The sequence below is a fragment of the Hypanus sabinus genome, chromosome 1 (genome assembly GCF_030144855.1).
Source record: "Hypanus sabinus isolate sHypSab1 chromosome 1, sHypSab1.hap1, whole genome shotgun sequence".
NCBI classification, from domain to species: Eukaryota; Metazoa; Chordata; class Chondrichthyes; order Myliobatiformes; family Dasyatidae; genus Hypanus; species Hypanus sabinus.
The window spans coordinates 181,874,650-181,888,569 of NC_082706.1; the positions used below are offsets into that span (position 1 = coordinate 181,874,650).

General features: G+C 40.0%; 1 protein-coding gene across 1 annotated transcript in view; it reads right to left on the reverse strand.

Annotated features, from left to right (window-relative positions):
• Positions 1–13,920, reverse strand: part of trpa1a (transient receptor potential cation channel, subfamily A, member 1a) — a 94,133-nt gene that overhangs the window by 56,138 nt on the left and 24,075 nt on the right. The window contains exons 5-8 of the mRNA XM_059953902.1: positions 12,267–12,375; positions 12,028–12,173; positions 4,760–4,899; positions 4,593–4,641 (exon numbers count right to left, since the gene is read on the reverse strand). Coding sequence (XP_059809885.1) covers positions 4,593–4,641; positions 4,760–4,899; positions 12,028–12,173; positions 12,267–12,375 — 444 coding nt within the window. The remainder of the gene's footprint in view (positions 1–4,592; positions 4,642–4,759; positions 4,900–12,027; positions 12,174–12,266; positions 12,376–13,920) is intronic.

Here is a 13,920-nt window from a genome sequence, read left to right on the forward strand (position 1 = left end):
TCCCAAGTTTAAAATAAAATCACTAGATGTCTGAAACACTCAAAAGGTTATGTATCATTTGTGGAAAGGAGAAACAATTTACATTTCAGTTCTGAAACCCTTCATAGAAACATAGACACATAGAAAACCTACAGCCCTTCGGCCCATAAAGTTATGCCGAACATGTCCCTACCTTAGAAATTACTAGGCTTACCTATAGCCCCCTATTTTTCTAAACTCCATGTACCTATCTAGAAGTCTCTTAAAAGACCCTATCATATCTGCCTTCACCACTGTTGCTAGCAGCCCATTCCACACACTCACCACTCTCTGAGTAAAAAAGTTACTCCTGACATCTCCTCTGTACCTACTCCCCCAGCACCTTAAGCCTGTGTCCTCTTGTGGCAACCATTTCAGCCCTGGGAAAAAGCCTCTGACTATCCAAATGATCAATGCCTCTCATCACCTTATACACCTCTATCAGGTCACCTCTCATCCTCCTTCACTCCAAGGAGAAAAGGCCAAGTTCACTCAACCTATTCTCATAAGGCATGCTCCCCAATCCAGGCAACATCCTTGTAAATCTCCTCTGCACCCTTTCTATGGCTTCCACAGTCCTTCCTGTAGTGAGGCGACCAGAACTGAGTACAGTACTCCAAGTGGTGTCTGACCAGGGTCCTATGTAGCTGCCACATTACCTCTCGGCTCTTAAACTCAATCCCATGATTGATGAAGGCCAATGCATCATATGCCTTCTTAACCACAGCATTAACTTGCACAGCTGCTTTGATCCTGCTATTGGCTCGGACGCCAAGATCCCTCTGACCACTCTGTCAAGAGTCTTACCATTAATATTATATTCTGCCATCATATTTGACCTACCAAAATGAACCATCTCACACTTATCTGGGTTGAACTCCATCTGCCAATTCTCAATCCAGTTTTGCATCCTATCAATGTCCCACTGTAACCACTGACAGCCCTCTACACTATCCACAACACCTCCAACCTTTGTGTAATCAGCAAACTTACTAACCCATCCCTCCACTTCCTCATCCAGGTCATTTATAAAGATCACGAAGAGTAAGGGTCCCAGAACAGGTCCCTGAGGCACACCACTGGTCATCAACCTCCATGCAGAATATGACCCATCTACAACCACTCTTTGCCTTCTGTGGGCAAGCCAGTTCTGGATCCACAAAGCAATGTCCCTTTGGATCCCATGCCTCCTTACTTTCTCAATAAGCCTTGTATGGGGTATCTTATCAAATGCCTTGCTGAAATCCATATACACTACATCTACTGCTCTTCCTTCATCAATGTGTTTAGTCACATCCTCAAAAAATTCAATCAGGCTTGTAAGGCACGACAGGCCCTTGACAAAGCCATGTTGACTATTCCTAATCATATTATACCTCTCCGAATTTTCATAAATCCTGCCTCTCGGGATCTTCTCCATCAACTTACCAACCACTGAAGTAAGACTCACTGGTCTATAATTTCCTGGGGTATCTCTGCTTCCTTTCTTGAATAAAGGAACAACATCCGCAATCCTCCAATTCTCTGGAACCTCTCCTGTCCTCATTGATGATGCAAAGATCCCGGAGACTTAACCAACTTGATGTTTTCCAAAAGCTCCAGCACATCCTCTTTCTTAATATCGACATGCTCAAGATTTTCAGTCCACTGCAAGTCATTACTCCAATCACCAAGATCCTTTTCCGTAGTGAATACTGAAGTAAAGTATTCATTAAGTACCTCTGCTATTTCCTACAGTCACACTTGATAGGTCTTATTCTTTCATGTCTTATCCTCTTGCTCTTTACATTCTTGTAGAATGCCTTGGGGTTTTGCTTAATCCTGTCTCTATGGCCTTCTCATGGCCCCTTCTGGTTCTCCTAATTTCCTTCTTAAGCTCCTTCCTGTTAGCCTTATAACCTAGATCTCTAACATTACCGAGCTCTCAGAACCTTTTGTAAGTTTTTCTTTTCTTCTTGACTAGATTTATTCTAGCCTTTGTACACCACAGTTCCTGTACCCTACCATAACTTCCTTGTCTCATTGGAACGTAACTATGGCAGAACTCCACACAAATATCCCCTGAACATTTGCCATATTTCTTCCGTACTTTTCCCTGAGAAAATCTGTTCCCAATTTAAGCTTCCAATTTCCTGCCTGATAGCCTCATAATTCCCCTTACTCCAATTAAATGCTTTTCTAACTTGTCTGTTCCTATCTCTCTCCAATGCTATTGTAAAGGAGATAGAATTATGATCACTATCTCCAAAATGCTCTCCCACTGAGAGAACTGACAACTGAGCAGGTTCATTTCCCAATACCAAATCAAGTACAGTCTCTCTTCATGTAGGCTCATCTACATATTGTGTCAAGAAACCTTCCTGAGCGCACCTAACAAACTCCATCCCATCTAAACCCCTTGCTCTATGGAGATGATAATTGATATTTGGGAAATTAAATCTCCCATCCTGACAACTCTGTTATTATTACACCTTTCCAGGATCTGTTTCCCTATCTGTTCCTTGATATCCCTGTTATTATTGGGCGGCCTATAAAAAACAACTAGTAAAGTTATTGCCCCTTCCTGTTCCTAACCTCCACCCCCAGAGACTCCGTAGACAATCCCTCCATGACTTCCACCTTTTCTGCAGCCGCAACACTATCTCTGATCAACAGTGCCACGCCCCCACCTCTTTTGCCTCCTTCCCTGTCCTTTCTGAAACATCTAAAACCCGGCACTTGAAGGAACCATTCCTGTCCCTGAGCCATCCAAGTCTCTGTAATGGTTACCACATCATAGCTCCAAGTACTGATCCACACTCTAAGCTTATCCGCTTTGTTCACAATACTCCTTGCGTTAAAATAGACACATCTCAAACTGTGTGTCCCTTCTCTATCACCTGCCTATCCTCCCTCACACACTGTCTCCAAGCTTTCTCTTTTTTGTGAGCCAACAGCCTCTTCCCCAGTCTCTTCAGTTTGGTTCCCACCCCCCCAACAATTCTCTCTCCCCAGTAGCCTTAGCAAACTTCCCAGCCAGGATATTGGTCCCCCTGGGATGCAAATGCAACCCGTCCTTTTTGTACAGGTCACACTTGCCTCAAAAGAGGTCCCAGTGATCCAAAAATTTGAATCCCTGCCCCCTGCTCCAATCCCTCAGCCACACATTTATCCTCCACCTCATTCTATTCCTAAACTCACCTTCATCTTAGTGTTTCACTTTCCATAGCAGTTACTTTACGTAATTAATATTTTCATCATTTTCTATTCTCATTTCAGTTTTCTGGTAGCTATGGTCAATCTTAACATTTATTTTTTAAAGTTTAGCCATAATTGTAATTTAGGAAAAGCAGCACTGAATTGTACAGATCAAGGGACACTTAAGAGAACAAAATGATGATGTTCAGTAATTCTGTTTTAGTGCTGTAGCTTGAGGGTTAACATTTGCTCCTTTGACAACTGTTGTGCATCTTCCACATGGATCTCAAATGAATATATCATCCAAAACGTAGCACTGTACCACTATCTGAGGTTTTACTTAAGAACACTGTGCAGTGGTGTGGGGAATGAGCTTAAATGATCCTTTTCTCACATGATTATCATGAACATTAATATTCAGGCATGGGCATGAACAAGGAACGTAGGACATTACAGCACAGTGCAGGATCTTCAACACAAGATATTGCACAGATCTTCTAATCTATTCCAAAATCAATCTAATCCATCTTTCTAACATAGGCCTCTATTTTTCTAACATCCATGTGTCAATCTAAAAATTCCCTAAATGTCCATAACATCCTGCTTCTACCACCATCCCCGGCAGGGTGTTCCGTGCACTCAGATTTTCTATGTACCTCTGACATCCCCCTGAGACTTTGCTCTAATCAACTTAAAGTTATGGCCCCTCTATTTGCCACTGGGAAAAAAGTCTCTGGTTATCCATTTGATCTATTCTTCTCATCTTGTACCCTTAGTCCTAACTGGATCATGAAATTCACCAAATTCCGGCCCTTATCTGTGGCAATAGAAGTTAATTCTTAAACTTACATCATATGAGCAACTGAGATCATCAATTTCATCTTAGACTGGAAATTACTTTGTTTATCTTGATAGTTGAGTCATTATGTGGTCTTTTATCAGTCTTTTATCAATTATGGTATTGTTTGCACTGTTGAAACTATATGTTAACTATAACTATATGTAACTATATGGTTTTGTGTAGGTCTTGTAGGTTTAGGTTTGTCTGATGGGTTTGTAGTTCCTTTCTGGGGAACATGCTAAGACGGTAGCGCGATATCAATACACAACAGCCTCTCCGGACTCTGGATTGGGGATTACCAAATGTTATGTAGTTTTTCTTGTGTGGTCTGTTTTGTGCTTTTTTGTGATATAATTCCGGAGAATGTTGCTCATTTTTTAACTGCATTGTATTTGTGGTTATAAATGATAATAAACTGAATCTGAATCTGAATTCACACTCAGACGGTTTTGAAGATTACCTTGCTCTTAGAATATTTTTCATCTAATTCTCTGTCCAGAATAGAGCTAATTAAATTTATCATTTGTAATTGTTTAGATGAATGATGATAGAATACCTGTTCAATTAAGTATTCCACTAGGTCTGAAGAATCATATGTGGCAGCCCTTCAGGTTAAAAAAAATACACATTATTCATTAAAAATTTGTAATGACACTCATAATCTATTGAACAGATTGAATTCTTTAACTAGGCACGGTCAATTTTAAGTTAGTCTTATCTTACTTGTGTAGTGGTGTTTGTTTAATACCATCCAAAATATGAAGTATGTTTTTCTCTCCTTTGTACTTAGAAAGCATGAACTTGACAGCCTCAAAAGCCCCTTGCAAGCAGGCAAAGTGAAGGGGAGTTGATTTATCCTTCTGCTGATAAGAAAGAGAAATAATGTTGACTCTGTTACGAAGTTTAATAACTTTAAACTTTAAGCAATTAAGGATAATCATTTATGAGAAAAACTTCATCAGTATCACTGATATACTTACAGCGCTGGATCACTTTCCAATGGAAATGTGCTTGGAAGTAATTTCCATTACTTGTATGACTTCAGATTGCGACAAGCTGACTGACCATTAAACCCTCTGCTGCTGCTCCTCCTCTGCATATAAAGGCTCAGAGCCCCAGTTTAAAGCTATCCACAATACACCTACCAAGCTCTGCAAAATGCTCGCATATGTTCTGACTTCTACCACCCAGTGGCACTGTATGACAAACTTCCTGCTTTTCTGCCTTTCCTGCACTTCAGGAAAAGCAGCAGATTGGATTTCACATCATCTAATCCAAGTGCAAGAGAATAGTGTAAGGCTGAAGAAATTACATTTAATTATTTCCAGAGTTTAAAATATATTTTCCTTTTGTTTTACAGTTACTGAGACAACTTCTTTGTTCAGATATCACAGCCTCACCCTAATTCAACTGTGTGCAACTGAAAGATTATTTAACCAAACAAATTTTTAAATCACAGACTTCTTAAAAATATCTTTGCAACATTAAACAAGGAGCAGAGAACTGACCACTGAAAACACATAATAGTATGTGTGAGACGGTCTGTTTATCATGGGGTTGCTGGCTTCCATATAGTAGAAATGTCCTATCAATGACATCCATAACACATTGAACACCCTAATCTCTGTAAACTGGAACGGATTCAATCCTTGAGCATGCTCATATTTGTGACGCCATTCAGCCCTGTACAAAAAGGACAGGGAGACATGTTTATGTCAATGCCTAGTTTACAGGAAGCTACAACAATGCATCCTTCCTCCAACACTATGCTCTTCCCCCATCCCTTCATAGAAGAAAATAACTACAGGCTGACAAGGCAGACTCCGTGGTGAAAGATCATAACTGGGTCAAATTTCAACCTGTAATTAATGTTGCCAAAAAAATGCTTATTTTGTGACCCTTTTGTCATCTTATTTCAAAAACTATTAATCAATTTTGAAATATTTCTAAGAGCTGTTATTATTTAATTTGCACAGCACACCTTCAAATTTCATATTCTTTGTAATATTTCCTTCACGTTTCTTCATATTTATTTCAAGCCCTAATCAATCTTCATCTAATAATATTTTTATACAAGCTTTTTCACTTCCAGTGGAATTTTCACATCCCTTCATTAAAGCAATTTTTCTATCACATGGTATTTTCTGACCAATAATATAAACACCATTCAGGAAAAGTATATCACTCACTTTTCTGGGAAACTTTTCTCTTGCACAATTGCCACATTTTTGTATAGGTTCCCATGAGAAACACATTGAATAATAAGATAAATCAGTTTCCCTCTCCAGCTTCCGGGTTTTTCCCTATCACAAGTATTTGATGTGTTTTCATGCAAGAAGACTAGTAGTTATGCATATATCTGTGGTCTTTCTGGAGAAGTGTTTCATTGAAATTTCCTCTTGCACTTCTATTACACTAATCGATGCACTCTTCCCCAGTTACATTACAATCTACACCGAACAGATAACTCAGGATATTCCTTATAACTGTTCTCCTTCAGCTGGCTTAGCATTGATGTATAAACACAACTTATCCATAAAACACAAAATGCTGGCAGAACTCAGCAGGCCAGACAGCATCCATGGGAGGAGGTAGTGACGACGTTTCAGGCCGAAACCATTTTCTGTTTTTATTTATTTCCAGCATCTGCAGATTCACTCATGTTGCCTTATCCATAAAAACAGAATTTTGCCACAATTTTACAATTGTGGTAAATTGGGAGTGCAGGTGTTCCCCCCCCCCTTTACAAAGGTAGAGCATTCCTATGAAACCTTTCTTAAGCCGAAATGGTGTAAAGCAAAGAACCATTAATTCATATGGGAAAAATTTTCGTAAAAGCGAAAATCCTCTGTGATGCGAAAACAGGTTACGAAAAATAGGTCTGTTGTAAAAGCGAAGTGGCATAAAGCGAACATTCGTAAAGCGGGGGGCACCTGAATACACACGTACTGCATGAAATTAAATTTCATAATCTTGCATTTTCTCTCATTCATAAATCTTTGTTGATTACACTGGACAACAAATTTTTTTGGAAGTGTCGCTTCCTCAGGAATGTTTTGTTTGTGATAAACCTCTTGAAGCTGAACAAAAATGTAATTTTAGAATACTTGTATCACATATGAATTTGGAGAAAAAAGAAATTAACTTTTATTGACTGTAATGCATTTAATTGCGTAATGGTGCTGACGCTTTGCTAAGCTAAATATGTTTTTCATTTGTACTCAGTACCTGAGACTTCTCACTTAAGTGTCCAACAATAATCAGCCGGCATTGATGGATTCCAGTTGCCCTGGTACCTTTTCTCCATGACCACAATCTTCTGGTGAAACCTTTCACTATGCTCATCACTGATAGTGCCACGATTTGCAAGGAAGAAGTCCAAATGGGAATGCAGAAAACGAATTGATGACCTCATTTGCACCAGGTGCATCAAGATGCAGCTCCTCAGAGAGGTGTTAAGGAACTAAAGCTGCAGCTCGATGACCTTTAAGGAAAGTGAAGAGGTAATAGACAGGAGATACAGGGATGTGGTCACTCAAGACTCCAGGAGACAGATAAATGAGTGATTGTCAGGAGAGAGAGGGGAGGAGGTCAGATAGTGGAGAGCACCCCTTTGGCTGTCCCCCTCAACACTAAGCATTTCATTTTGAGTACTGTTGGGGGAGATGACCTAGCTGGATGAAGCAACAGCAGCCGTGCCTCTGGCACTGAGTCTGGCCCCATGGCTCGGAAGTGTAGGGAACTGAAGAGGATGGAGGCAGTAAAATATAGAGGACTCTTTATAGGGAGATAGATAGGCGATTAAGTGGATGCGAAAAAGAAACATGGGATGGTGGTTTGCCTCCCAGATGCCAGGGTCTCTGACTTTTCTGAACGTGTCCACAATACCCTGAAAGGAGAATGAGCAGCAGTAAGTTGTGGCACATATTCATACCAGCGACATGAGTAGAAAAGGGGAGGAGATCCTGAAAACAGAACGCAGGGAGTTAGGAAGGAAGCTGAGAAGCAGGACGTCAGGAGCAGTAATCTCAGATTTCTGCCTGTGCCACGCGACAGCGAGGACTGGAGTAGAATGAGGTGGCAAAATTCAAAAGGGCAAAGAACACAGGACTGAAGGTGTTGTATTCAAATGCGCGTAGCACTCAGAATGAGGTGGACGAACTTGTGGCGCAGTTTGAGATTGGTCAGTATGACATTGTGGGCATCACTGAGTCATGACTGAAAGAAGGCCGAAGTTGGGAGCATAACATCAAAGGGTAAACTTTGTATCGAAAGGACAAGCAGGAAGGCATAAGGGGTGCCGTGGCTCTGTTGGAAGAAGGAGGTGACATAGGGACAGAGAATATTGAATCTTTGTTGGTGCAATTAAAAAACTGCAAGGGTTAAAAAAACATTATAGGAATGAAATATACACTCCAAATAATAGCCAAGATGTGGGGTTGAAATAGCAAAGGGAGCTGGAAAGGGCATGTCACGGTTGTAATGGGGGAGTTCAATATGCAAGGGAATTGGGAAAATCAGATTGGTGTCAGATCACAAGAGGAGGAAGTTGTTGAATATCTACGTGATGGCTTCTTAGAGCAGCTTGTGCTTCAGCCTACTCGGGGAAAGGCTGTCTTAGATTGGGTGCTGCGTAATAACCCAGATCTTATTAGGGAGCATGATATAAAGGAATCCTGATGAGGCAGTGATCATAACTGATACTGCAAGTTGAGAGGGAGGAGCACAAGTCACATGTATCAGTATCTCAATGGAATAAAGGGAATTGGAGAGACGTGAGAGAACAGGTTGCCCAGGTGGATTGGAGGGGGTTTCTGGCAAGGATGACGACAGAGAAGAGGTGGCTGAAGTTTGTGGGAGTAGGTCACAAGCCACAGGATAGATACATCCAACAGAAGAAGTCATTCTCAAATAGCAGGGGTAGGTAACTGTGGCTGACAATGGAAGTAATGGACTGCATAAAAGCCAAGGAAAGGGAATATAAAGTAGCAACAACGAGTGAGAAGTTGGATGATTAGGAAGCTTTTAAAATCCAACAAAAGGCAACTAAAAAGCTATAAGATGGGGAAATATGAAATATGAGGGTGATCTAGCCAATAATATAAAGCAGGATGCTAAAAGTTTTCCAGTTATAAAGAATAAATGGGAGGTGAGGATTGATACTGGACCACTGGAAAATGATGTTAGTGAGGCAGTAATAGTGGACAAAGAAATGACAGATAAATTAATGAGTATTTTGCATCTGTCTTCACTGTGGAAGGCACTAGCTAACTGCCACAGGTATGTGAATGTCAGGGAGCGGGAGTGAGTGTCATTGCTATTACAAAGGAAAAAGTGTTGGGCACACTCAAAGGTTTTAAGCTGGATAAGTCACCTGGACCAGATGGACTACATCCCAGAGTCCTGAGAGAGGTTGCTGAAGAGATAACGGATGCATTGGTCATGATCTTTCAAGAATCACTTGATTCTGGTATGGTCCCAGAGGCCTGGAAGATTGCAAATGACACTCCACTTGAGAGAGGAAGGCAAAAGAAAGGAAATTATGGCCAGTTAGTCTACTCTCAATGGTTGGGAAAGTCTTGGATTCTATTATTAAGGATGAGGTTTGGGGGTACTTGGAGACTAATAATAAAATAAGTCAAAGTCAACATGGTTTCTGCAAGGGAAATCTTGCCTGACAAATCTGTTTGAGTTCTTTGAGGAAGTAACAAGCAGGGTGGACAAAGGAGAGGCAGTGGATGTCGTTTACTTGATTTCCAGAAGGCATTTGTTAAGGTGCCACACATGAAACTGCCTAACAAGTTAAAATCCTATAGCATGACAGGAAAGATACTGGAATGGCTGACAGCCTTGAGTCAGCGAGTGGGAATAAAGGGGGCCTTTTCTGGTTGACTGCCAGTGACTAGTGGTGTCCCTCAGGTGTCTGCGTTGGGACTACTGCATTTCACATTATTTGTCAATGATTTAGATAATGGAATCAATAGCTTTGTGGCAAAGCAGCAGGACTTAGATGAATTGAAAGACTGGGCAAATAAGTGGCAGATGGAAATCTTTTATGGGAAATGTATGATAATGCATTTTGGTAAAAGAAACAATAGTGAAGACTATTATCTTTGTGGGGAGAAGAGTCAAACATTAGAGGTGCAGAGGAACTTGGGAGTCCTTGTGCAAGATTCTCAGAAAGTTAATTTGCAGGTTGAGTCTGTGGTAAATAAAGCAAATGCAATGTTGGCATTTATTTCAAGGGGAATAGAAGATAAGAACAAGGAGAAACTGCTGAGGCCTTATAAGACACTAGTCAGGCCACACTTGAGTATTGTCAACAATTTTGGGCCCTATATCTCAGAAATGACGTGTTGTCTTTGGAGAGAGTCCATAGGAGGTTCACATAGATGATTCAGGAAATGAAAGAGTTAACATATGAGGAGTGTTTGGCAGTTTTGAGCCTGTAGTTACAGGAATTTAGAAGAATGGATTGGGGTGGAGGGTGTATCCCTTAAATCCTACCGAATGTTGAAATGACTAGATAGGGTGGATGTGGAAAGGATGTTTCCTATCGTGGGGTCAGCCTCGAAATTGAGGGCCAACCTTTTAGAACTGAGCTAAGGAGGAATTTTTTTAGCCAGAGAGTGGTGAATCTGTGGAATGCTCTGCCACAGACTGCATTGGAGACCAAGTCCATGGGTATATCGGAGGTAGAAATTGATAGTTTCCTGATTGGTCACAGCATCAAAGGATCTGGCAAGAAGGCAGGTGTATGGGGTTGAGTGGCTTCCAGGATCAGCCATGATGGAATGGCAGAGAGGACTTGATGGGCTGAAAGGCCTAATTCTGCTCCTATGTCTTAAGGACTTGATCTTTACTGAATTGTGGCACTTCATGGTTTTGGATGCTTGAAGCATGTTGTCAACCAGCTGCATATAGTGTGGTGCTCAGTAGTTGCCAAGAAAATTTCATCAACATCCTTGAATGTCTTCCATGTGATTTTCTCCAGCCCCACTAGATGTTCTTTAAATTGCCTGTCATTGATGACCTGTTTGATTTTTGGACCAACAAAAATGCTTTCCTTAATCTTGGCATCAGTTATGCTGACTTGGATTATGAATTGAAATAACAATTATAGGTGATTTTTAAATAAGGATGCATTATAGGGAAATTTCCTGGTGATTTTCATAATTAGCAGCCCAAAATCCATAAGACCATAAGATAGAGGAGCAGCATTAGGCCAGCTGGCCCATCGAGTCTGCTCCACCATTCAATCATGGCTGATCCTTTCTTTCTACCTTCTCCTCAGCTCCAGTTCTCCCCGTAACCTTTGATGCCATATCCAATCAAGAACTTACCCCCCTTCTGCCTTAAATACACCCAACGACCTGCCCTTCACAGCTGCATGTGGCAACAAATTCCACAAATTCACCACCCTTTGGTTAAAGGAATTTCTCTGCATCTTTGTTTTGAAAGGGCACCCCTCTATCCTGAGGCTGTGTCCTCTTGTCCTAGACTCACCCACTATGGGAAACATCTTTTCCACATCTACTCTGTCTAGGCCTTTCAACGTTCGAAAGGTTTCAATGAGATAAATCCAACAGAAGCACTCAAAAGTATCCAGGAAGTAAAGTGAGGACTGTTGTATTTATCTCCCTTATGTCTTATTTCCTGCAGCTGTCAGACAATTAAATTCATTGTTGTTGGTAGATTAACTTCTAATCCTTAATGTTTCCTCTTGTTCTTCCAAACATCGATTCTTTACGTCTGATTCTTAATATTTAGAAGCAAAATTGGCAAGAGCAATACAAATAATAAAAGATGAGTTTTAGCTTGTGAAATATATATTGTCAAGCTTCCTGGTTCTAATGAGGTGTTATCCTTCAAACAGTGCATATTAGTTCAAATATTGACAGTTCATCTGTTCAATTAGGATTTCTTTTTCCTACTAACATCATTTATTTTTAGGTTTTGTTCATGTTACTCCTCATTTGGTTCACACATACCTCTTGTAAATCAATTTTTGCTCCATTTTCAATGCAGGTTTTAATCGTCTCAATTTTTCCACCAAGTAAAGCCAGATGAAGAGGAGTATGCAGTCCTTTATCAAGAAAATTAGAATGCTTTTCACGAGAGTAACCATGTTCCTCACCTTGAGAAACAAATAACATGTGAGTCGCTGCTTACATACAGTAGATAAAGTCGTAAAGGAAAATGCTTCAATAATAATAACATTTTTACCAACCTTTCTGAATTATTATTTCCAATGTCCTGTTTGCTCCTGAAAATGCAGCTTCATGAATAGGTAAACGACCCAGTCTGTTCTCTTTGCATAACAATGCTCCGTGCTTGAGCTAGTAAAAGGTAATCAAGCGGTAAATTCACTACGGTTCTAGAAAATGCGATTTAGATACATGAATCTGAGCAATGCTCTTAACAACCAGTTTCATAACTATAGGAATTGAGTTAAACATCACAGAGTTTTAGGGCACTGATTTAGAACATTAGTCTTAAATATAGTTTAGTCCAAATTAGTTGCTAATAATATTTCTTCTGATATGAATTCCAGATTTTATAGAACACAGATCAGCATGATCAGCTTTAGTCTATTTTGGTTATATTTTGCAAATCCATTTCCTTTTACATTTAGCAACCTGTTCAAAAAATAAAAAAACTATTTACACTAAGGTTCTGAAAAAAGCGTCTGACATGAACGGTTAACAATTTCCACAGATGATGTCAGAGTTGCTGAGTATTTCCAGCACTTTCTGGTTTTATTTCACATTTGAAGTTCCACTACCTTTCTGTTATATCATGGTCAGCCTGCAATTAACGTTCAATTACCATGTTGGTTCCAACAACCTTGGTGCACGTAACTAACAGAACATGTTAATTCTAGACTGGAAGCTGCAATGTCCACAACATCTAAAGGTGAGCAGAGAGTTCCAGATTACCAGACCTTACTTTCAAGTTCGACTTAGTTTAAATATGAAATACTTATTTAAGAAATTTCTGTTGTAGCCAGAGAGTGTAGGTCTGCTGGCCTTTTCAATGCGTTCATTCATTGTTTTAACAGTTGCATTTATTTATTCACTTTTATTAACCCAACAGTCCTGTTTTCACTTGTAGGAAGTCAGTATGGTGAACTTGTCATTTGGATTATGCGCACCTTTAAAACAATATTATTCCTTCCTTGTCAATAATTCAGATAAACCACGATGTAAAAAGAGAATTAAATGGAGTGTAGTGGCAAAACCAAAACAGAACAGTTGCCACTACTGAGTTGTTATACTTGCATGACACACCGCCAGCTCCAATGAAATGATTGGTCCAAAGAGTTGAATTGTTTATTCAATCCTTTGTTAGCAACTAGCAAACATACAATCTTGAAGTGATGAACTTAGTCGTAGACATGTAAGCTAAGTATTACTCAGCAATATTAAGCAGTCAGCAAAAAGTATGACCCCTGCCGGTCACAAACCACAATCTGCCTCAAAATAAACAGGGATACGTAACCTCTTCCCTTTGCCTTTACCACGCCCCACTCATGACCAGTTACCACGATAAACATAATAAACCCAGGGCACAGATAGAGAACAGACACATGACTCCTACATAAAGTACGATTGAGATCAGAGAATTGACCTTTCAAATCTCTCAGCAATAATGTGACCTTCTTGAAAAATAAGTATTTCCCTTAAACCTTGTCCAAAGAACAAATCAGCAGGCTGTAAGATAATTCCAGTTTTGGTAATTCCTAGGTCAGATCCAGAGGCAAAATTCACTGTTGATGATTTCCCTGATTATTAATCTGATTGATGATGTGACAGAAGGTAATTTTCAGGAAATCACCTGGATTTTATAACACCTATCAGGACTACAGGCACTTTAAAACAAAT